This window comes from Xyrauchen texanus, chromosome 32 (assembly GCF_025860055.1).
Source record: "Xyrauchen texanus isolate HMW12.3.18 chromosome 32, RBS_HiC_50CHRs, whole genome shotgun sequence".
Classification (NCBI taxonomy): Eukaryota; Metazoa; Chordata; class Actinopteri; order Cypriniformes; family Catostomidae; genus Xyrauchen; species Xyrauchen texanus.
In genome coordinates, this window is record NC_068307.1 from 22,800,532 (window position 1) to 22,825,994 (window position 25,463).

At 38.7% G+C, this 25,463-nt stretch overlaps 1 protein-coding gene across 1 annotated transcript; it reads left to right on the plus strand.

The window, feature by feature from the left end:
• The first annotated feature begins 75 nt into the window (after positions 1 to 75).
• LOC127626018 (thimet oligopeptidase-like) lies at positions 76 to 24,667 on the plus strand. Its single transcript, XM_052101521.1, has 13 exons — positions 76 to 155; positions 1,862 to 2,068; positions 3,804 to 3,952; positions 4,871 to 4,978; positions 5,067 to 5,169; positions 6,209 to 6,369; positions 6,482 to 6,617; positions 13,569 to 13,935; positions 15,366 to 15,567; positions 15,685 to 15,871; positions 16,046 to 16,174; positions 23,897 to 24,033; positions 24,210 to 24,667. Exons 1-13 carry the CDS (start codon positions 143 to 145, stop codon positions 24,369 to 24,371), a joined length of 2,061 nt encoding a protein of 686 aa, XP_051957481.1. The 5' UTR covers positions 76 to 142; the 3' UTR covers positions 24,372 to 24,667.
• The last annotated feature ends 796 nt before the right edge of the window (positions 24,668 to 25,463 follow it).

The window sequence follows — 25,463 nt, forward strand, 5'->3', positions numbered from 1 at the left end:
AAAGATAGATTAAAACGACAGCAGAGGCGCGGAACCAATCGCTGGCCCCGCTTTTAAGGTCATGTGACCGGAGCAGGAAGACGGTGAGTGCAGTAAGCGGTTCATTGCGCTTATTCACGCGGTGTTTGTGCTGAATGAATAAATGGCACCTACAGGTAAGAGACACGTGCCACCATAACCTACAAAAGAATACTTTATATGGCAAGAGAACAACTGCGCAAACACAATGTTTTGCAGTTTAAATTAAAGATAAATAATTCCGGTGTTGTGTTTGTAACTGGTTAGCGCAGTGAGCAAATGATCGGTGGGTCAGCTGGTGCCACAAAGCTCCGCTACGCCCTCCGTCACCCAACGCGCGAGACAGACACAGAAGATCGCGTGGGCCGCTAGTTCAGTCATTACACAATGACAGGGCCCAGGATGTGTTGCATAATACGCCAGATTAATTCAGCATTACTTTCAGTGTTCAGCATAAGTGGTTCCTCCGTTGTTCTGAGGATATTCAATTATATCGTTTTATTATAACGGTATTTTGGGGAATTAAAAAGGTTGTGTTAAAGTAGAGCAGGGTTAGTTAGCTTTTAAGCGCTGAGATTTATTTTGAGATTCTATTAGCAAACGCTTATCTCACACACACAAACTGAAACTTCCTTGAGCAGTTTAGTTATGTTTAGTTCAGGTACTGAAGGACAATGCAATAAACTTAATTAAGGCAATACATTTATATAATAAACATACATATCTGTACGGTTCTTCACCTTTCATAAATAAAAAGGAAATATTTTGCTACCTATTTCAGAATAATCAAACACTCTCTTCCACTGTCTGGATTATAACGGACATGGAAAACTTGGAAATATCTGGCAATGTTTAAACCGTGATTTCCAAGCCTTGAAAGTTCATGGCCTGAACATTCTTATTGTGCCTCTATGTGTGTACGTTTTTCAAATGCACAGTTAAAGTGATCGTTCACCTTAAAATGAAAATTCTCATCATTTACTCGCCCTCATGCCATCCAAGATGTTTATGAATTTTTATTTTCTTCTGCTGAACACAAATATTTTTAGAATATCTCAGCTCTGTAGGTCCTCACAATGCAAGTGAATGGGCACCAACATTTTGAAGCGCCAAAAGCACAAAAAGGCCACATAAAAGTAATCCATATGCCTCCAGTGGTTAAATCTTATATGTTAGGTATGGGTGAGAAACGTATCAATATTTAAGTCCTTTTTTTGTTGTTACTATAAATCTCAACTTTCACATTCTTCTTTTGTTTTTGGCGATTCACATTCTTTGTGCATATTGCCACCTTCTACTAAAATAAGACTTAGGCTAAATATTTGTGATATGTTTCAGACCCACACCTATCATATCACTTCTGGAGATATAGATTTAACCACTGGAGCCATATGGATTAATTTTATGCTGCCTTAATGTGCTTTTTGGTCCTTCAAACTTCTGGCCAGCATTCACTTGCATTGTATGGACCTACAGTGCTGAGATTTTCTTCTAAAAATCTTCATCTGTGTTCAGCAAAAGAAAGAAAGTCATGCACATCTGGGATGGAATGAGGGTGAGTAAATTAAAAGAGTTTACATTTTTAGGTGACCAATCGGTTTAAGCTGAAGCTGACCTTTTTGGTTTAAAAAAACAAAACCTGAATGAATTATGAATCTGACAAGTAAAAGACATTGAATTTCCTATTAACCAGTCATATTTCTTACTCCGCTATCATCAAAGTGCTGACATCTGATTTTAATGTTGTTGTTTTGGTCTAGGAATATGTACTACTAAATCACATTAAGCCCTAAGGGAATATTTATCTTATAAGGGTGTGATTTGAGTGATTCATTTTGTGCAGGTGAGGTTGTGATTGGCTCTGGGGAGCGGTTCTGTGATGACAACCGTCTGCGCTGGGACCTCACTCCAGACCAGATCCACAAGCTTACCGATGAGCTCATTGCCAAGACCAAAAAGGTGTATGACTCAGTGGGTGCTCTGGACTTGGCCAGAGTCAGTTATGAGAACACGCTCAAGGCCCTTGCTGATGTGGAAGTTGATTACACAGGTACATATTTGTCCCATCATATAAACAATGTAGTGTTCAAACAGTGTTTGTGCTGTCTGTTGCACTGTTGTGGACTGTATCCAAAACCAGCAAGTTCAGTTTCTGACACAAAGAGTGAAGGATACTGCATGTCTAAACTTCAAGAAAGATTTTTGCCATAACAATTCAGTCCCTAACAATTTTACCTAAACAGTCTGATTAAGGGATGACAGTAAAGTACCATGCATCACTATGACTTTTGTAAGCACTACAAAAAAATAGTCTGTGTGTGCAGTAAAGCTGTACACAATGGTATACCGACCATTCAGCACTTTAACATAATGAAATCCAGAGCAGCCTGCACGCTCTACTGCATTTGTCCATTGTTCAAGTGTTAAATTGGCTGACTTTTGTTTGTGATTTATTCCTACTAAACAAAAATTAACATACTTGTTCAGATAAGTTGAAATAAAGCTGTGCACACAATGTTAAAGGCCCTACTATTTGAATTAATAATTATAAAAACTGACCAATCATACAGAATTGATTGCTGAAGTGATTCTTAAAACATTGGATTTATTTTAATTATCTGTTAAATTACCTTGCTTTAAATTACATTTAATCACTTTTTATCTTTTTTTCTTGCCTATCAATGCCAGAAACAATATACAAAACAATTGATAATGGCAAAACTAGCATTCATTAAAAGTGAATTGTGAACATAGCGTGGTTTCAAACTATATAATAATATTTTGCATATTACACAAGGCATTAAAGTATTAAATGAAGAAGCCTAGTGGGAGGTTTTTTCTGGTGTTGCTGGCTAATAATAAGACCTGCTTTAAATGAGGGAAACAGGGAAATCATCTAAAAATTGGCATGCCATTATTGTGATAGAAAATATAAAGTTAAAAAGTTGTGGGTAAAGGCTGACTTGGACATTGTCTGATGATCTTATTTATGTTTTCATAAATGTCAGACCGTGTTGATGATAAGGACACAACTTTTTTTTTTTAAATGACCTCTTCCACAATGTCATGTTTCTTTTAAAGATACAATTTATACTTCTGCTTTTCTTAAAGGTATAGTTCACCCAAAAATTTAAATTCTCATAATTTACTCACCCTCATTCCATCCCAGATGTGTATGACTATCTTATTTTTTGCTTATTACACAAGCGAAGATTTTTAGAAGAATATTTCACCTCTGTAGGTCCATACAATGTAAGTGAATGGGCACCAAGCATATAATAGCAGCATAAAAGTCATCCACAAAACTCCAGTGGTTGATAGCAATATGCATGAAGAATGTGAATCGCCAAAAAAGAAGAATGTGAACGAGGGGATTGATTGTAAAAAAGGACTTAAAATATGTTTGTTTCTCACCCACACTTATATCGCTTCTGAAGGTATGGATTAAACCACTGGAGTTATATGGATTACTTTAACGCTGCGTTTATATGTTTTTGGACCTACTCGCACTGTGAGGACCTACAGGGCTGAAATATTCTTCTAAAAATCTGTGTCTGTGTTCTGCTGAAGAAAGAAATTCATACACATCTGGGATAGCATGAGGGTGAGTAAATGGTACATTTGTGTTAACAAGCTAGTGATCATATCTGAATAATTTCAAAATTGAGATGTAGCGTTTTTCAAAACTAATGGCAGATAAATTTGCAGGACATTTTTCAACCTGTGTCTCAAGAATCACTGGTCTTCAAAAACTGCTCCTTACAGTTTCTGGGTCTATTTTACAGTCCAGAGGAACATGTTGGACTTCCCCCAGCACGTGTCCCCTTGTAAGGACGTTCGCACTGCCAGCACTGAAGCTGATAAGAAGCTATCAGAGTTCGATGTGGAGATGAGCATGAGAGAGGATGTTTATCTGAGAATCGTGACTCTGGAGGTGAGCAGGGAGGGTCACAGCGCTAGTGTCTCTCTCAGAGGAACTGCTGTGTCTATCAGGGACTGAGCTGAGCTCTGAGTCAGCTGAGTAAACCGTTGAACTGAGCTGACTAAATAACTTGCACATCAGTGTGTTACGACAACAGCTTGCGGTTATTTTTTAGTAGAGCTTCCAATTTAACATTTTAAATTAGTACAAATAATTATGATTATGATACAAAATGTAACGCATTGAATCGTACTCCCTGACCCATACATAATTTCAGTAATAAGAAATGTTCCTTCCTCAGCTATTCACACAGGATACGTTTTTGCATTAAATCCAACTAGACGGATTAAAGTTAAACTAATTTGACTCTTTCTTGACACTGCATTTGAAAAACGTTGGTCTCATGACACGAACCGCTGAGAAAATAGTGATGCAATGGTCAAAGGTGATTGTTTAACGCATGGACCAATAATTTAAAAAAATATCACAGATGGAATGCAAGAATGTGTGAGAAGAGCACCTAAAACATATTGACTAACTCGATTGCTGTTGACTGTAGGCCAGTAATATGTTTTGTTAAATTATATGGAATAAAATAAATAATATGTTGACATCACTTTTTGAAATGAATGTCTATTCAGTGCTTTCATCTGCCACAGTATTGTAATGTCTTTGAGTTGTCTACATTTGGGGGATTTTCTTGGCAAATATTGAAATATGTGATTATTTACGATAAATTGGATTAATCAGTGTATCAATTAATTAAAATAAATTAAATTGACACCCCCTATTTGGCTATGAATTTCTCAAAATCAGTACATATTTTATAAGTTGGTAACATCTTTCGTAAACATGTCATTTATTGAACCAGCTGTTAGAATAGGCCTTCAGATAGTTCGATATTTTTAAAAACATTTTTTTTTTTTACAGGAGAAGTTGTCAGATGAGAGTTTGACTCCTGAGGCCAAGCGTTACATGGAGAGACTCATAAAACTTGGCAAGAGAAACGGCCTTCATCTTCCCAAAGATACGCAGGAGGTCAGACGTTAAGATCTTCTTTGCTGTGTAACAGTAGCACAAACTCTCTCTTCTGGACTGTAACAGAGTTTTACCTTCTCTGTAACAGGAGATTAAAAAGATCAAGAAAAAACTTAGCAATCTGTGTATCGATTTCAACAAGTACCTGAATGAAGATACAACCAGCCTTTCTTTCTCTCGAGAGGAGCTCGGTAGGTTGGAGTTTTACTTTCCCTTCCGAGAGACTCTGAGGATTTTATTTTCTGCCTCCTTTAGAACAGTTATGATTCTAATTTTTATGTTATAAGTAGTTAAACTACAGCAACTTGATAAAATACACCCATGTTCGATAAATGGTTACATTTATAAATAACATTCACAATAAACAATTCTTCTGCCAAGAAATAAACAATACTGGTAGTTTATTAGTCTGAACATTAGTCTAACTTTAAGATGTTTATGGTTGTGTTTATTGGCATTTTACAGTAGCTTTGAAGAATCAGTGTAAAATAACATTTGTTCACCCAAAAATGAAAATTCTCTCATCATTTACTAATTTTCATGCCAGATGTGTATGACTTTCTTTTCTTCTGCTGAACATTAAGATTTTTAGAAGAAAATCTCAGATCCGGTCCTTTCAATGCAAGTGAATGGTGACCTGATCTTTGAAGCACACATTGTCAGCATGCAAGTAATCCATTCAACTCTAGTGGTTTAATTCTTGTCTTCTGAAGCGATATAATTCTTGTCTTCTGAAGCGATACGATCACTTTGGGTGAGAAACGGATCTATATTTTTATCCTTTTTTACTATAAATCTCCACTTTCACTTTCAGAATATGAAAGATGTGAAAGTGATGTACACTAAAAAAGTAGTTAAATATTGATCTGTTTCTCACCCACACGTATTATATTGTTTTTGGAGATGGATTTAACTAGAGTCGAATGGATTACTTCTATACTGACTTTGTTATTTTTGGAACTTGAAAGGTCTGGTCACCATTCAGTTGCATTGTAAGGACCTACAGAGCTGAAATATTCTTCTTAAAATCTTAATTTGTGTTCTGCAGAAGAAGGTCATACACTTCTGGGATGGCATGAGGCTGAGTAAATAATGAGTTAATTTTCATTTTTTTTGGCGAACTATCCCTTTTAAAGGCTAATTATGTAGCTAACAAAAGACAGAAAATGCCACCCTGATTTTGTGTTGATTTTTGAGCGTGTTACATGTTTTGATAAATGCTGTTTTTAGGAGGACTGCCAGAGGATTTCCTTCACTCTCTTGAGAAGGAAGAGTCTGGAAAACTAACGCTAACTCTGAAGTACCCTCATTATTTCCCCACCATGAAGAAATGCTTCGTCCCAGAGACACGAAAGAAATTAGAGGAGGCTTTTAACTCGCGCTGTAAAGAGGTCAGAAATCACCTTTGTCTGTATGTGCTGATGCTTTAGTTGCCGTTGCGTAAAAATAATGAAAATTAATAATTAATTTGTCTTGATATAATTGTAATGATTTGTGTGGCAGGAGAACTCTGCTATCCTTAAGGAGCTGGTAGAGCTGCGCTCTCAAAAGAGCAGTCTACTGGGCTTCAGCACGCATGCTGACTTTGTGCTAGAGATGAACATGGCCAAGAACTCCAAGAAGGTCTCAACTTTCCTCGGTACTACTTCCATCTTCACATGGCAATGGACACAGTCGTTAAGAGACTAGACTTGAGATAAACAGGCAAAAACAACCAGTAGACCCACATCAAATCTGCCTTTTTTTTTCTTCATATTTTCTGGGAATTACTATTATATTGAGGAAACTACATTCTCAATGACTAATGCAATGCCAACGCAATTATAAATAAAGAGGCCCTATTATGCTTTTTGGGAGTTATCCTCTCCCACAGACAAAGCTGCTCAAGGACTACAAGAAACAACTGAATTGTAGTTCAGCCTTTTCATCCATAATGTATCTACGTCACTGTAACACATTTGCATATTGACCGCCTAAGGGCTACTTTGGCCCGCCCTCAAACCAACGTAATTATAGCCGAGGCCAGGATGAGTTGGGTTAGTGTGTCGAGAAGACACTCTTTTCTTCACTGTGAAAGCAAAGCCTCTTTGTTTGAATTGAAGTATCAGTGGTTAAAATTATTTTAATTATTTAGCGGTACAACCAATGCCGGATTTTCAAGTCTGTTACTCCTGAAAGATGGTGCAGTTCCCACTTTATTGGGACAATATGGAGCTTCAGGATCACAACCTGTAAGTATGTTTGATTATTTGTGGATTTATCTGCTACCGAGAGTTCAAATGCAGAGTTTTGTGTTGTAGCTACAGTGTACACCCAGTGCACACCTGTAGGCCTCTTCTAGCTAATGTTACTGTGTTAAAATAGATTTGCTAATCAGCTGCGAGCCCACTTTTACCTACAATTGTGTAAAATTATGCAGATTGTTTGTTGTTCTTACTATCATGAATAGTGATTTATAAATAATTTATTTTTTAGGAATGGTAATTTTACATCTTCAATCCACAGTAGTGCTCTGCTAATTAAGTTGGCTTGTGAGAGCCAACTTACTGAAATCCTACTTAAACTTATTAGTGGTGCTTGCAAAGCATCACTATTGTAATCTCACATACTTAATATTTTTATTTTTATATCTCCGTACAAAAGTTCGGCACCTAACTCGTCCCGCACCGTTTGGCGTAGACCCACGAATGAGGTGTCAAATCGAACGGCCTATTGAGGGCACGTGTGCTATGACTTTTATAAGCGATCGAGTGCGGTATTTGCCCCAGGGGCAAAAAGCGGCCGCAAAATCCCATACACTTGACATTGCGAGAAACTTTGGCGCATCACAGCTCGAGCGAGGATTTCGCAGAAGCGTGTGATTTGCTACATTTGAAGAGGCTGGCAGGCTCTGTAAGAGCATGCCTAAATATGGGGTAAAAGTTGCACCCCTGGGGGCAGGAGCTGCCCAAAGTTGCCCCCATTGACTTACAATGGTGTAGGGCCGGACCATGAAATAAGGGATTTTGTATTGAACATAGCTCTGGATCACAGTGTCGTAGAGACAAGGGGTGGGCTCATTTTACTCAGACGACCAATCAGTCTCTCGGGATCATTGTGAAGCTATCAAGCCACGCCCTAACAACAATTTAAAGCACCTTAGCAACAAGTCCCATAGACTTCTAATGAAAGACATCAAAGGGATATCTCCGGATAGAAGCGTCATAGAAACACAAGGGTGGTCTCGTTTGACTCGGGGCAGCAAACAGCCAATCATGAATCACCTCAACACTTCCTAGCCCCTCCCTAGCAACCATTGTCGAGCACCTTAGCAACCAAAATCCATAGAGGCATATCTTCGATTCTGAATGTCACAGAGGCATGGGAGTTGGTTTATATCACTCATACTGACAAGCAGCCTTTGAAGTTTCACGATTGGCAGCTGCCAAGCCACTCCCTAGCAACTAAACAGAGTACCCTAGCAACCGTTTAGCTACAACTATATCTCTGCACCAGAAAATCAGAGAGACTTCTGGGTTGATTTATTCCAATCAGGATGGCAAGGACACTTCATAAGTATCACTACGGTAACTGCCTATCAACCACATGGGGTTACCCTAGCAACAGAGTAACAAATCACATATCTCTGCATCAGAAAAACGTAGAGACTTCCGGGTTGACTTATTTCACTCAGGATGGAAAGGAGCCACGTATTGTATTACCTTGGTAACTGCATAGCAACCACACGGGCTTACCCTAGCAACCGAGTAACAAATCACATATTTCTGCACCAGAAAATCGTACAGAATTCGGGTTGATTTATTTACTGACCGTGATTTTTGTTCTTTTCGAGTTACAGCATGCTGTTTGACGAGTGTTGCCACGGCAAGCACCACTCACATTTTCTTCAGGAAATGTACCCATCTAGTTTTTCTTATTATTATTATTATATCTCCGTACAAAACTTCGGCACCTAACTCGTCCCGCACCGTTTGGCGTAGACCCACGAATGAGGTGTCAAATCGAACGGCCTATTGATGACACGTGTGCTATGACTTCTATAAGCGATCAGGGGTACGGTGTTTGCCCCAGGGGCAAAAAAGCGGCCGAAAAATCCCATAGACTTAACATTGCGTCAAACTTTGACGCGTCACAGCTCCGAGCAAGGATTTCGCAGAAACGTGTGATTTGCCACATTTGAAGAGGCTGGCAGGCTCTGTAAGAGCATACCTCAATATGGGGTAAATGTTGCACCCCTGGGGGGCAGGAGCTGCCCAAAGTTGCCCCCATTGACTTACAATGGTGTAGGACGGCCCATGAAATTAAATTTCAAAGGGATTTAATATTGAACATAGCTCTGGATCACAGTGTCATAGAGACAAGGGGGCAGGCTCATTTCACTCAGACGACCAATCAGTCTCTCAGGATCATTGTGAAGCTATCAAGCCACGCCCTAGCAACAATTTAAAGCACCTTAGCAACAAGTCCCATACACTTCTAATGAAAGACATCAAAGGGATATCTCCGGATAGAAGTGTCATAGAAACACCAGGGTGGTCTCGTTTGACTCGGGGCAGCAAACAGCCAATCATGAATCACCTGAACACTTCCTAGCCCCTCCCTAGCAACCATTGTCAAGCACCTTAGCAACCAAAATCCATAGAGGGATATCTTCCATTCTGAATGTCACAGAGGCATGGGAGTTGGTTTATATCATTCATACTGACAAGCAGCCTTTGGAGATTCATGATTGGCAGCTGCCAAGCCACGCCCTAGCAACTTAACAGAGTACCCTAGCAACCGAGTAACAAATCACATATTTCTGCACCAGAAAATCGTACAGACTTCTGGGTTGATTTATTTCAACCAGGATGGCAAGGAGACTTCATTAGTATCACTATGGTAACTGCCTAGCAACCAGATGGGCTTACCCTAGCAACCGAGCAACAAATCTCTAATATCTCTGCACCAGAAAACACTACAGACTTCCGGGTTGACTTATTTCACTCAGGATGGAAAGGAGCCATGTATTGTATTACCTTGGTAACTGCATAGCAACCACACGGGCTTACCCTAGTGACCGAGCGACAAATCACATATTTCTGCACCAGAAAATCGAACAGACTTCTGGGTTGATTTATTTACGACCATAATTTTTGCTCTTTTCAAGTTATAACATGCTGTTTCACGAGTTTTGCCACGGCAAGCACCACTCACATTTTCTTCAGGAAATGTACATTCTAGTTATTATACCGATTCTTCTTAGCGGTGAAATTTCGGTATCTAACTCCTCCTAGAGCTTTTAAAACATGCTAAAAACATGCTAGCATCATGCTAACGCATGTTAGCATCGCCTAGCGAAGTGTTAAAACATGCTAAAAACGTGCTAGCATCATGCTAACACATGCTAGCATCGCCAAGCGAAGTGCTAAAAGATGCTAAAAACGTGCTAGCATCATGCTAACACATGCTAGCATCACCTAGCGAAGTACTAAAAAATGCTAAAAACATGCTAGCATCTATCTGTCTGTCTATCTATCTATTTGAGGGTCAATATCTATCTATCTATCTATTTGAGGGTCTCTATCTATCTATCTATCTGAGGGTCAATATCTATCTGTATCTATCTGAGGGTAAATATCTCTCTATCTATCTGAGTGTCTATCTATCTATCTATCTAGCAACTAAGTTAAACTTTTAACTACTTTAAACTACAAACTACTTTAAACTAATTTAAACTTTAAACTCATTTAAACTATAAACTAATTTAAACTTCAAACTACTTTAAAATTCAAACTAATTTAAACTTTAGACTAATTTAAACTTTTAATTTAAATTATAAACTACTTTAAACTTTAGACTAATTTAAACTATAAACTAATTTAAACTATAAACTAATTTAAACTTCAAACTACTTTAAACTTCAAACTACTTTAAACTTCAAACTTTCTGGTCCAAACTTTCACAAGCCAACTTAAAGTTTGTCTCGACGAACTTTTTCTAGTTCTTCTTAGCGGTGAAGTTTCGGTATCTAACTCCTCCTAGAGCTTTTAAACTACAGGCACCAAACTCGGCACAGACCTTCAGACTAATCCCGAATAGTGTGCTATATCTTTTCTAACTGATCGGACTTACGGTTTTCCTAACAATGACGATCAAACTCGGAAAAAACTCCCATTGACTTAACATTGCGGAATGTTCAGAAATTTAAATCCCAACTGACATTTTCAAACACACAGACAAAAAGGGCCTGTCAGCCCTGCATCTCTCCCTCTCTCTCCCTCAGAGGATTAATTTTATCAAGCAGCCAAAAAGTAATGACCTAAAATCTTCATAGCCACACGCTAAAACATGCTAAAAACGTGCTAGCATCTATCTGAGGGTCAATTATCTATCTATCTATCTATCTATCTGAGGGTAAATATCTATCTCTCTCTATCTATCTATCTATCTGAGGGTAAATATCTATCTCTCTCTATCTATCTATATCTATCTCTCTATATATCTAAGGGTAAATATCTATCTATCTATCTATCTAGCAACTAAGTTAAACTTTTTTAACACTACACTGTAGAACTGGCTCATTAGAGTCATTCATTTGGGAATCAGACTAAACTGGTCACACTGTAAGTTTCACATTGTAGATTCAAAAGAACCGGCTCATTAGAGTCATTCGTTTGGGAATCAGACTACACTGGTCACACTGTATGTTTCACACTGCAGATTCAAAAGAACCGGCTCATTAGAGTCATTTGTTTGGGAATCAGTCTACACTGGTCACACTGTATGTTTCACACTGTGGATTCAAAAGAACTGGCTCATTAGAGTCATTAATGTTGTAATCAGACTACACTGGTCACACTGTATGTTTCACACTGTAGATTCAAAAGAACCGGCTCATTAGAGTCATTAATGTTGTAATCAGATTACACTGGTCACACTGTATGTTTCACACTGTAGATTCAAAAGAACCGGCTCATTAGAGTCATTAATTTGGGAATCAGACTACACTGGTCACACTGTATGTTTCACACTGTAGATTCAAAAGAACCGGCTCATTAGAGTCATTAATTTAGGAATCAGACTACACTGGTCACACTGTATGTTTGAAGTTTAAGTGTTAAAACAAGCTAAAAATGTGCTAGCATCATGCTAAAATCGCCTAGCGAAGTACTAAAACGTGCTAGCATCATGTTAACACATGTTAGCATCGCCTAGCGAAGTGCTAAAACATGCTAAAAACGTGCTAGCATCACCTAGCGAAGTGGTAAAAATGCTAAAAACGTGCTAGCATCATGCTAACACATGCTAAAAACGTGCTAGCATCATGCTAACACATGCTAGCATCGCCTAGGGAAGCGTTAAAACATGCTAAAAACGTGCTAGCATCATGCTAACACATGCTAGCACCGCCTAGCGAAGTGCTAAAAAATGCTAAAAACGTGCTAGCATCATGCTAACACATGCTAGCTTCGCCTAGCGAAGTGCTAAAACATGCTAAAAACGTGTTAGCATCATGCTAACATCGCCTAACGAAGTGTTAAAACATGCTCAAAACGTGCTAGCATCATGCTAACACATGCTAGCTTCGCCTATCAAAGTGCTAAAACATCTAAAACTAATTTAAACTTCAAACTACTTTAAACTTCTTCAAACTTTCTGGTCCAAACTTTCACAAGCCAACTTAAAGTTTGTCTCGAGCGAACTTTTTTTTCTAGTTTGCTATGTTATTGTTTTGGTAAGGGTTTACTATTCAGCTGTGGGCCGCCATTTACCTAAATCTGTGTAACAAAATGGTCGATCTCAAAAGTCTTATATATTAATATAATTACAAGCTGTAATGTTACAATATCCACGGTAGTCCATGTTCCAATATCCACGGTAGTCCACGTCAAACATGCACACTAACCGGGAGTAAGCCTCTGTTCTCCGTTCATATCTCTGGTGCCTGCTCAAGTCATGATTGCGAAGGTGGTTCGGGTCGATCAGCTTGTTCTTCCAAACTTTCATTATTTCATTCATTATCAGACTCGGGCTAGAGCTGGTACTGCAAAAATCGACGCCACAGTTAAAATTTTGTTTACAAAGCTGCTCACGAAGCCTTGGGAGCTGAACCTCTGTTATGGGAAGACGTGTTTACATTTCTGAGACACACACTATATGGTTGACCAATCACAGACTAGGCCAGCTGACCAATCGGAGCACACTGGGCTTTTCAGAAAGGGGGGCTTTAAAGAGACTGGAGCTAATTCAGAGCATTTCAGCCAGAGTATTAAGAACAGGGAAAAATAGTTTTTTGAGCATTAAAGCATGTAAACCTATTCTAGTAGACCCCAAAAATAAAATGATGAATCTGTAAATTATCATAAGAAACAGGAGGCAGGGCATGATTTGTGACAAACATTAAAATTTTGTTAACGTCTGCAGTCAAATTTGTCAGAAATGTTCCTCTGGTTAAAAATAAAACAAATCACCCTTTTTGAACCGTCAGTTCAAAGCAAATGCCTAAATATTGAGATTTTAAGTCATTTCAGTTAAATTGCCTAATCCTAGTTGAAACCTCAATCTTTGTTTTATAATCTTTAACCCCATTTTGCCCTGCACCCTGTAGAGGATTTGGCTCATAAGCTGAAGCCCTTGGGTGAGGAGGAGAGAGCAGTGATCCTAAAGCTAAAGGAACAGGAGTGCCTGAAGAGGAATCTGCCCTTCAGTGGAGAACTCCATGGCTGGGACACACGCTACTACATGACCCAGGTGGAAGAGACCCAGTATGCGGTGGATCAGAACCAGCTCAAGGAGTATTTCCCCATGGAGGTGGTGACCCAGGGCCTGCTGGACATCTATCAGGAGCTGCTCAATCTGACCTTTGAGCTTGTAGAAGGTGCTCCTGTCTGGCACGATGATGTGACGTTGTACTGTGTTAAAGACCGCACCTCGGGCCATGTTGTGGGCCAGTTTTATCTGGATCTTTTCCCCAGGTGAGCAATCAGTGTCTGTGTTTTCTGAGGCTTGAATCCCAGATATTACCTGAGTGCATATCTTTGGTCGCAGTTCAGCTAAATTATTAGATTTCAACTGGTTTTGCTTCAGGTCTTAGATTTTACATTGGACTTCAAGTGGTGACCCAACATAATATCAAAATTGTTAAAGGGATCACCCAAAAATTTGAATTCTCTCATAATTTACTCATGCTCATGCCATACAAAATGTGTATGACTTTCATTTTTCTGCTGAACACAAAGATTTTTAGAAGAATATCTCTGGGTTCATAAAATGCAAGTGAATGCTGGGCAGAAATATGACGCTCCAAAAAGCACAAAGGCAGTATAAAAGTAATCCAAAAGACTCCAGTGGTAAAATCCATATCTTCAGAAGCAATATAATAGTTGTGGGTGAGAAACAGATCAATATTTAAGTTATTTTGTATTATATATTCTCCTCCCTGCCCAGTAGGTGATGATATGCACATAGTATGAAAAAGTGGAAATTTATAGTAAAGAAAAAAGGACTTAATATTTGTGTCACACCCTCACCTATCAAATAGCTCAAGAATATATGGATTTAACCACTGGAGTTGTATGGACTACATTTATACTGCCTTTATTTTCTTTTTGGAACTTCAAAGTTCTGGTCACCATTCACTTGCATTGTACGGACCTACAGAGCTGAGGTATTCTTCTAAAAATCTTTGTGTTCAGCAGAAGAAAGTCATACACATCTGGGATGGCATAAGGGTGAGTCATTTTTGGGTAACTATCCCTTTAATCCTACAAATATATTAATATTACCATGATCTGCATAGGCACAGCTCTATGCAATTTTATTTACTTGACATATTTAAATGACATTTACTGACTATTTGGTTTTACATTTAAAAAAACAAAATAATTTATTGCATTGTTGTTGGCACAAACCATGGATAAACAAAGTTTGTGGCACCCACATTGTTGTCAATTATTGTCTTGGTTCTCCTTACAAGTGAACCCGCATTTCATGTAGTCTTGGCTCTGGGTCTTTTTTTAAATTTGTATTCCTTCCCTAGTTTAGTTCATGGTTTTCGAGGATATGGGGCTGTCAAGCAACTTGTCTTATGTTGACGTCTGCCTAATTTGGCTTGCTTCTACCAAGTGAAGTGACTGATGAATTTGTTCCAAAATACCATAGAGTTTGATTGGATGCATTGCCTCTGACGAAAACAACAAAAGATATGGGAAGTGTTTTCTCCTAATGCCATTTAATTTGCTTTTTTAACTATGCATAATTTTATGGTTAGTTGAATTATATTATTTGCATTTTTAGCATTGTTTTTTTTCGACTGCTCTCCCCAACCTTATCAGCACAGTTTTACAACCCAGCAGCTGGTAACCACTGAGCTAAATTAAAGGCTAATTCTCCATTATTCCTTTAGGGAGGGTAAGTATGGCCATGCCGCATGCTTTGGGCTGCAACCTGGCTGTTTGCTCACGGATGGGACCAGGCAAATTGCTGTGGCTGCTATGGTGGCTAATTTCAGCAAGCCCACCGCTGATGCTCCATCCCTGCTGCAGCACGATGAGGTGGAAACATACTTCCATGAGTTTGGACATGTGATGCACCAGCTTTGTGCCCAGGTCTGAATGAAGTTCTTCAAAGTAACTTCTCCGAACACACATTGGATAATGTTTACACTACATTGTAACAATTTGCCGTTTAAGTACAAAAATATAAATGTACTTCTGTTTGTTCAGTCTGACTTTGCGATGTTCAGCGGGACTCATGTGGAGCGGGATTTCGTTGAGGCTCCGTCCCAGATGTTAGAGAACTGGGTCTGGGAGAAGGAGCCACTGCAGCGCATGTCCAAACACTACAAAACGGGAAATGCCATTCCAGAGGAGCTTCTGGACAAGCTCATCAAGTCCAGACTTGCTAACACGGGTAACAAGAAAGACAGAACAGAACATTTTGATAAACGCCTTTTACTGATCAGTTTCTAGCTTGAAGAACTTGAATTGAATAAGACATTTGCTCCAGCTTTCATAAATTTAAAGTAATTTCTAGATGCATTTAAAACTCTCACTTATGGATATATATTTTCTTTCTGTTCATCAGGGCTGTTTAACTTGAGGCAGATTGTTCTGGCTAAGGTGGACCAGGCTTTGCACATTAAGGGTGGGGTTGACCCAGCTGAGGAGTATGCTAAACTCTGTCTGGACATCCTGGGAATTCCTGCTTCAGCGGGTAAAATTTTATTTTGATCGAGATGGTCTCAATTTTATTTCAGCCTTTTGAGTAGAATCCATATGTATCTCTATTTTTGTGTCTGCTCTGAAAATCAACCAGCCATTGTTGCCTAGTTGATTCAAAATGTTCAATGCAAGAAGTAAAATACAGTAAAACTTTAGTTAAAAATAATCTAGGCTTGTTTTCCACACTGTTTTAACTAAATGAAAATAATTAAGAATTATATATTTCTGTATTTGGCCCTGCGATGGACTGGCGACCTGTCCAGGGTGTCCTCCGCCTTTCGCCCGATGTTAGCTGGGATAGGCTCCAGCCCCCCGCGACCCTGTACACAGGATAAGCGGTTGACGATGGATGGATGGATGGATATTTCTGTATTATAAATGTACACATTTTTGCATTAGATTCAGACATTTCATTCAGCTCTGCATGAGTTCTAAACACTGGTTGAAGTAGGGCAGAACGTTTGCGACATGTCCAGCGATATTACACAATGTACTCACCGTAAACGCAACAGCAATTCAGTGTTAATGATCAAGTGACAGAGAAAGGACCTGTAAAACAAACCCAGATGGGACTTGTTACAAAAATAAAGTACTTTGCATCGTTTTGTTAGTTTACATTTTTCTACAGAATCACAACAAATTTTAAATATAGCCGCAAGCAACTATTGTCGGCGACAAGCGCATATGGTAAGATGACCAAAACCAACTAATTTGACAGAAAAGATCCTATGGATGCTGTGGACTGCTATTTTGGTGTGACATTTCACCTGCTTTGAGCACAGTTGCAAAAATAGGATTGTCTTAAGTTATAGCGCCGCCTAGCATAAAAGATGAATGAAACTCGTAATATTACCTCCGTTTTCTCTTGTTCATGTGTACAAATTAAGTTTCAAAATTGCATTCACAAGATACAGGTTAATTAGTCATTATAGGCCACACCCAAAACATATTTGCTTTATATCTTTGGAAAGATTCAACGAATCAAAATTATTTTGCTAACTTTTGTCAGGAGGGTCTGTAGATTATATATACCAAGGTTATTAAGGATTCAGAGAAGCTACAAATTTGTATTGTAGCCTTTACGGTTTCTGAGTTTTTAGCTAATTCTACTGCCACCATGTAGCCAATTGTTACAAAATTCAATATGCGGCTTCGAGTTGACACCCTGCTTATGTATAGTAATTTCCATAACCCTCGGCCATTCTCAATAAGAGTTATAAGGTACTTAAATTTTATTGGCCATTGGCAGCCATTTTTGTTAATTTGTCTAATCTATTTTTTAAAGAGTATGTTAACATTTGAACTAAAAAAGATTCATATTTAATTTGAACTTTGTCGCTCAAACAGCTGTAAAGTTATGACAGTGCTTAGTTGTAGTGCCCCCTAGGGAATTTGGAATTTGCGTTGAGTAGATATTGATCAATTACTCAAATTGCGTTAAGCCGAAGGAATTTTATAATTAATATCTTCAGAATGATTTGACGTATCTAATTTCTATTGATACATTTTTGTCAGGGGGGTCTGTAGGTTACGTATACCTAATTGTGTGCTGATCGGAATAACGGTGTAGGAACAGTTCGAAAAAGTAGGTTTTTCAAAACATTCAAAATGGTGGAAAAAAATTATAGACTGAAATGAAATCGGAGATATTCATTTTGAATGGCTTGACTTGAGTCAGAGGAAAATTTATTTTGATTATTATTGCAGAGATAGGAGTCAAACCTCGGGGGGTTTGGGATCATCCTGCCAAGTTTATTGTCTCCACGGCTTACGGTCTCTGATGCCCAGACACTTTTAGGGCAGAAAAAGAAGCAAATCAGTACAAATACAATAGGGTTTGTATTGAACCCTTCGCTTCGCTGCTTGGCCCCTAATTATGTGGAGTTCAAAGTGGCACTTGACGCCTTGATGCAAATAAATTTTATTCCATATGCAAAGTGGAAAGCCACAGCCTGCTGCCAATTATTATTGTAGAGCAGGGCTCGACATTAAGGCTTGTCCGGGACAAGTGGATTTTTTGTAGGACAAGTAGAAGAGAAAATTAGTTGTCCGACCGGACAAGTTAAATTTCAAACAAAATAAAATGCCATGTTACTTCACGTTATGTGCCACTCATTACGTCTATTTTACAGATTTAATTTAATCGATTTGAAACTAACAAATTTTTTAATAAACACAAGATTTTGACGCATATCCAAGGGTTTGTGCGGAGTGTGGAGCGCGACTGCATGGAACAGAGGCGTGGCGCGAACACTTGCGTTTTCCTATCAACAGTGGAAACAACTTAAATACTCTATCATTTCTGGTCATACTGAAAATAATAATACATAATTTGCAACTACTTTTATTTGTGTAAACTCACAATAACAAGAAAACGTGCTTTTGCAAAATAAAATAAAACAATCAGGCGCTTTCATGGTCTCCGTGAACTGAAACTGAACTGAAACAAAATATAGTCTATGTAACGTTAGGCTAAAGCTTGAAATGTCCACTTTTAAAGAACCAATTCGAATCGAAAGAAAATAGCCTAACGTTACCGTCTGATTATGCAATCCATATGAATTTCTCTCTAAAGGCGCATCCGCTTTACATCGGAGATGGAGGTATATTTCCAGCAAACACTGATTTAGAAAACATTAAAATGCCTCGTTATTTTTTCAGGTTATAAACAGACTGTTTATAAATCACCTATAGCCTAAATTACCTCTCTGTATATGGTTCAAGAGTATGGCTCTTCTCATTCAGCACTGCGGGAAAAATATCATTACCGGGTTTAGCCAATTCTCGTGGTTTTTGACGAGGTTTTGGGCTGGAAAACCTTGCTGGCAGCAGTGGTGGAGAGTTATGTTTCTTCAGGCTCCGCAGCCCGGCCAAGCGCCAGGAAAAGCTCCAAAAACAAGAAGTCACCTTAAACCAACAACATACGAATTAAAACGGGAACTAAATTTTTTAACCAAATGGAAAGATGAATTCGACTGGGTTATTTATACATTTATGCATTTGGCAGACGCTTTTATCCAAAGCGACTTACAGTGCACTTATTACAGGGACAATCGCCCCAGAGCAACCTGGAGTTAAGTGCCTTGCTCAAGGACACAATGGTGGTGGCTGTGGGGTTCGAACCAATGTCCTTTTGATTACCAGATTACCAGCTATGTGCTTAGACCACTACACCACCACTACCACTATTTCACCACCACTATTTATGAAGACGGAGTAATGTTCTGTGGCGTCTGTCGGGCGCAACCCAACCTGGCTGACAAGTAAGTGACAAGTAAGTGACATTAGCTAGCTAACTTAGCGTCGGCAGCTGTGTAGCTACTGTAAGCAAGCATTAAAGCATTAGTTCACCTCAAAATGAAAATTCCATCTAATTTTCTCCTCCAACTTCAAAATCGTCCGACATCTTTGTTTTATTTTATAATTATTAATAAAAAAAATAATATTTCGTGACGTTTCCAACGTCGCAGACAGCACAAGACCAACAATTGTGGTTATAAAAAGTATAAAGATTTTTTGACACTCCTGAAAATTTACTTGGTCCTGCCAGTCAGCACAGCTGTGTGTGAGAGAGGGTTCTCAACCATGAAACGGATCAAGTCCGACTGGAGGACCAGCCTCAGCTCAGTCCAGCTTCATAGGCTGCTATTTCTGTCAGTAGAGGGCCCAAAGTTGCAAGACTTTGATGCTGGATTGGTGGTGGAGAGGTGGTGGACCTGCAGCCAAAGGCAGCGGCGTCCAGGATTTAACCCCTGGGAATCAAGGCATCGGTCCGAAGATACAGAGGATGAATAGTGTTGTGGAGTAATAGTGTTTTTTTACACCAAGAGTCACCACTACCTCTGGTGATACACTGCACACCAGCGTGCAAAGTATTACTTTGTATTATGGAGTCTGGAGATCCTTATTTCTTGTTGAAGGGGAACTCTATTCTTTGGACACGTTCCTTTCTACTGTTTCAACTGAATTGTATTAATATTGATAGTGTTTGGGTGCTTTCAATGGTTTGTTCTAATTCTGCATTAGCAAAACACAAAAAAATAAATGAAATTATAAATCTTTACCCGGGCAAGTGACTTTTGTGCAAGGACAAGTGAAACATAAATTTACTTGTCCGAAGGACAAGTGCCTCAAAAAGTTAATGTCAAGCCCTGGTAGAGGATGATATGCAACCTATGGGGACTAGTTCTTTTAATTAGCCAACCTCCTACTTTGATTTTGGGAATTGTTTAATGTTACTTACATTTTTTTTATTTTCATGCATTTGTTTTTATACTGTGGAAGGCTTTGTTTGAAAAAAATGTAAGTATTATTGTTACATTTATTTTTTAATATGGAAATAATTGCATTTTTACAGGAAAAGTATACACTCATGTGCCAAAACATTATGACCACCTGCTTAATATGCTGTTGGTTCTCCGCGTAGAGGCATGGACTCTACAAGACTCCTGAAGGTGTCCTGTGGTATCTGGCACCAATATATTAGCTGCAGATCCTTAAAGGGGTCATGACATGGTTTTTTTTATTGTATTATTATGTTCCCTTAGGTGCAATTATAGTATTAATATATTTTTTTTAAGAAAAACTTTTAAAATCTAGTGATTTATGACCTTTTCCCACCCTGTTTCTCATCCTCTGATTCAAACAGTCTGTTTTGGGGGCGTTTTCCATTTAAGACTTCAGTGTTAACGCCCACTGTTATGATTGGCTAACGTCAGTGCCTATGTATCAATTATTGACGCCCCAGCCAGAACAATATGCAAGTAAACTAAGTAAAAACACTGTGATTATTCATAATGAATGAAATTGCGCTTTAAAAAGTAGTTTAAAGTTTAAAATAGATTACTTACAGTTTAGCGTCGTCGTTGTTCCCAGAATAGTCGGCACGGACTTATCTTTGAGCAACAGTTTTCTGGCAAAGCCAGCATCATATTGAGATTTGTTCTCAAAACAGTCATCCTTAAAATGTACAGAACAAACGCTTAAGTTAACACTGCCGTGACTGGGTCGTCCGCAAAAAATAAACTGCATCCATTTTTCCCTGACGTCTGGATCTTTCGGCAGCTTATTCAGAGGTTTTGTTTGACCACAGCCAGGAACAGCACATCTGTGTGGCATCGTAATTTTCCTGTGCACAAGTAGTCTCTGTCAGAGCTCGCTGTCCATCGACTGAACACTTGTGAGGCGCACGGCGATACTGAAATGAGCGTAGTTGTCTTGCGCTTATAGCGTAGTTATGTTGTGCTGGAGGCGGTCATATGCAAAGCTGTTACGTCACTTCTAACCGACACGTCACTTCTAACCATGAATCCAGAACCAGCTGTATTTTGAGCTTGATTAAATAAATGATTCGTTTAGAATGGGGAGGACGTCTTAAAATATTAAACTTGCAGGACGTTTTAATGATACAAAGACCTCTTATATACCAAAAGATCAAGGCAAATTTGGTTTCTCATGTCATGACCCCTTTAAAGTTCTGTTAGTTGCAAGGTGGAGCCACTGTGGATTGGACTTGTTGGTCCATCACAACCCACAGATGCTCAATTAAATTGAGGTCTGGGGAATTCGGAGGCCAGGGCAACACCTCGAAGATTTCGTCATGTTCCTCAAACCATTCCCGAACAATGTGTGCATTGTGGCAGGGCGCATTATCCTGCTGAAAGAGGCCACAGCCATCAAGGAATACCATTGCTATGAAGGGGTGTACCTTGTCTGCAATGATGTTTAGGTAGTTGGCACATGTCAGATTGACGTCCACATGAACCAGGATTCCCAGCAGAACGATGCCCAGAGCATGACCCTTGTCAAAGTTGCTCAGGTCTTTACTCCTGCCCATTTTCTGCATTCAACACATTGACTATGAGAACTGATTGTTCACTTACCATCTAATCTACCCAGACCTTAACATGTGGCCTTGTTAGGACATGATCAAATAGTCATAATGTTTTGGCTCATCGGTGTATATAGATTAAAATTTCAGCACTTTAAAAATCTGTGATTAATCGCGATTAACTGTGAAAAAGTATTCAATTAATCGTGATTAAAAAAATGTATGGACTGACAACACTAATATGTACAGTTGAAGTCAGAAGTTTACATACACTTAGGTTGAAGTCATTTAAAACTTGTTTTTTTTTTAACCATTCCACAGATTTCATATTGGCAAACTATAGTTTTGACAAGTCGTTTAGGACATCTGAGTCAATTGGAGGTGTACATTTGGATGTATTTTAAGGCCTACCTTCAAACCCAATGCCTCTTTGCTTGGCATCATAGGAAAATCAAAAGAAATCAGCCAAGAAAATAAATTCTGATTCATCCTTGGGAGTGATTTCCAAATACCACATTCATCTGTACAAACAATAGTATGCAAGTATAAACACCATGGGACCACGCAGCTTCTGGAAGGAGATGCATTCTGCCTCCTAGAGATGAATGTTGTTTGGTGTGAAAAGTGCAAATCAATCCCAAAACTACAGCAAAGGACCTTGTGAAGATGCTGGAGGAAACGGGTAGACAAGTATCTATATCCACAGTAAAATGAATCCTATATCGACCTAACCTGAAAGGCTGCTCAGCATGGAAGAAGCCACTGCTCCAAAACCGCCATAAAAAAGCCAGACTACAGTTTGCAAGTGCACATAGGGACAAAGATCTTACTTTTTGGGGAAATGTCCTCTGGTCTGATGAAACAAAAATTGCTGTTTGGTCATAATGACCATCATTATGTTTGGAGGAAAAAGGGTGAGGCTTGCAAGACAAAGAACACCATGCCAACCCTAAAGCATGGGGGTGGCTGCATCATGTTGTGGTGGTACTTTGCTGCAAGAGGGACTGGTGCACTTCACAAAATAGATGGCATTATGATTAAGGAAAATTATGTGAATATATTGATGCAACCAGCCAGGAAGTTAAAGCTCTGGGTCTTCCAAATGAACAATGACCCCAAGCATATCATCAAAGTTGTGGTAAAATGGGTTAAGGACAACAAAGTCAAGGTATTGGAGTGACCATCACAAAGCCCTGACCTCAGTTCGATAGAAGATTTGTGGGCAGAACTGAAAAAGTGTGTGTGAGCAAGGAGGCCTGCAAACCTGACTCAGTTACCAGTTCTGTCTGGAGGATTGGGCTAAAATTCCAGCAAATTATTGTGAGAAGCATGTGGAAGGCTACCCAAAATGTTTGACCCAAGTTAAACCATTTAAAGGCAATGCTACCAAATACTAACAAAGTGTATGTAAACTGACCCTCTGGGAATGTGATGAAAGAAATAAAAGCTGAAAGAAATGATTCTCTATACTATAATTCTGACTTTTCTCATTCTTAAAATAAAGTAGTGATCCTAACTGGCCTAAGACAGGTAATGTTTTCTAAGATTAAATGTCAGGAATTGTGAAAAAGTTTAAATGTATTTGGCTAAGGTGTATGTACATTTCTGACTTCAACTGTATGTTTTGATTCACAGAATATGAGTTTAATCATGGTTTATTCACTTGGATTTACCAACTCTTATGCCATTTTTGCTCAAATTACGTTTAAATCGGAGATGCTTTTAAAAACGTCTTGATGGCAAAATGGAAAGCGCATTAAAATTATTCAGTTCAAATTTTTTGCCAAATAATTGCAAATTCTGTTTAACATGAACATTCAATATACTGTATTTTGCCCAGCCCCACTAACTGGATATCATCTAATGTCTTTTGATTGCTTATAGGGACAAACATGCCTGCCACCTTCGGCCACCTTGCAGGAGGATACGATGCTCAGTACTACGGTTACCTGTGGAGCGAAGTCTTTTCCATGGACATGTTCTTTGCCCGATTCAAACAGGAAGGCATTATGAACCCCAAGGTTTGCTTAACATAGTGTTTCTCTTTGGTCAATTTTTAAAATAAGGTGCAGATATTGTCTCTTGTGATCTGAATGTATTTGGTGCTGATATTTTATACATTTCCATTTGATATCTACTGAATTTTTTGTAAATGCACCTTTTATATGTCTAATCACATTTCTGTGTTTTTAAACAGGTGGGCTTAGACTACAGGAAGTGTATTCTGAAGCCCGGTGGCTCTGAGGATGCTGCTGACATGCTGAAGAAGTTCCTGGGAAGAGAACCCAAGCAGGAAGCATTCCTCCAAAGCAAAGGATTGACAGTGGAGCCGGAGTCCGGCACACCCTGTGCCTGCTGACCGCGTGAACGTTAGGACCAGCCAATAAAGCCTCAGACAGACTGATACCTCGTTAGAAAACCCCAGAAAGCTCATGCACATATTACACCCTCTCCCAGCCCTGCACCTCTGCACAGAGCTTTCGTTTTGGATGTTTGAAGAATCATATTAAAATTGAAAATTGCATTGAAACCTGTAAAAAAAAAAAAAAAAAAAAAGACATCAAAAAGCTATCTTGACTCCTTTGTTTTTTGTTTAATATAATGAATTCCATACAGGAAATATGGAGCAACTTCTCGAATGCACCCATAACATCATTAGGCTTATGTCACATATCCAATACAACCTTTGGTTCTCAACAGGACACCAGGAAACCATGTTTTTACATTGTGTTATTTTGTGCATCTCATCATTTCTTGAAATTCGTTCTATTAGAAATATTTCAGTTTAAATTGAGTATTGCACATTATATCCTATGTCAAATTGTCAGTAGTTTTAATCACGACTCAAAGCAACCTGACACCCGATCCCTTAGTGAGTGTAGACTTCGGTTATTTTCTCACAGGACTGAAGGGTTCTGAACATGTTAAAGGAGCATGTCTGAAACAAACACAGTAACACTGAACTGATGCAGAGGTTTAGTTTACAGCACAAGAAAATAACTTGCAACTCGAGGGAGTGAGATCAGCAGCAAAGCCAACATGTTTCAACAGGTTCATACCACTTGTATAACTACAACTTGTATAGTATTTATCAAAAACAATTTAGACTCATTCCAAAAGTTATCCATAACATGTGTCACTGACCATATGCCTTTTTGCCGACACAATAAAGATTTTCTGCTTCCTGTTATACATCTGTTACTCCACATTGACATGTTATGTGGGCTATAATTATGTTTGAAAATCAATTTCCAATATAATAGTACTTATTGGTGAAAAGCAGAAAGTTTTACAGGGAGTTTAGAAATTTCAAAGTCACACTGAAACAGAAAACGTATCGGTTACCTAACGTAACCTCGGTTCTCTCTAGATGAGGGAACGAGTATTGCGTAAGCTAGCTTACGCTACGGGAAAGATTCATCTTTTCTGAGATATTGAAGCCAAAAAATTA

Excerpts from the sequence above, each read along its gene's own strand:
- LOC127626018 (XM_052101521.1), top strand. Across the intron at positions 6,370-6,481 it reads TTAACTCGCGCTGTAAAGAG|GAGAACTCTGCTATCCTTAA; the intron begins GTCAGAAATCAC and ends TTTGTGTGGCAG. Across the intron at positions 15,872-16,045 it reads GTCCAGACTTGCTAACACGG|GGCTGTTTAACTTGAGGCAG; the intron begins GTAACAAGAAAG and ends TCTGTTCATCAG.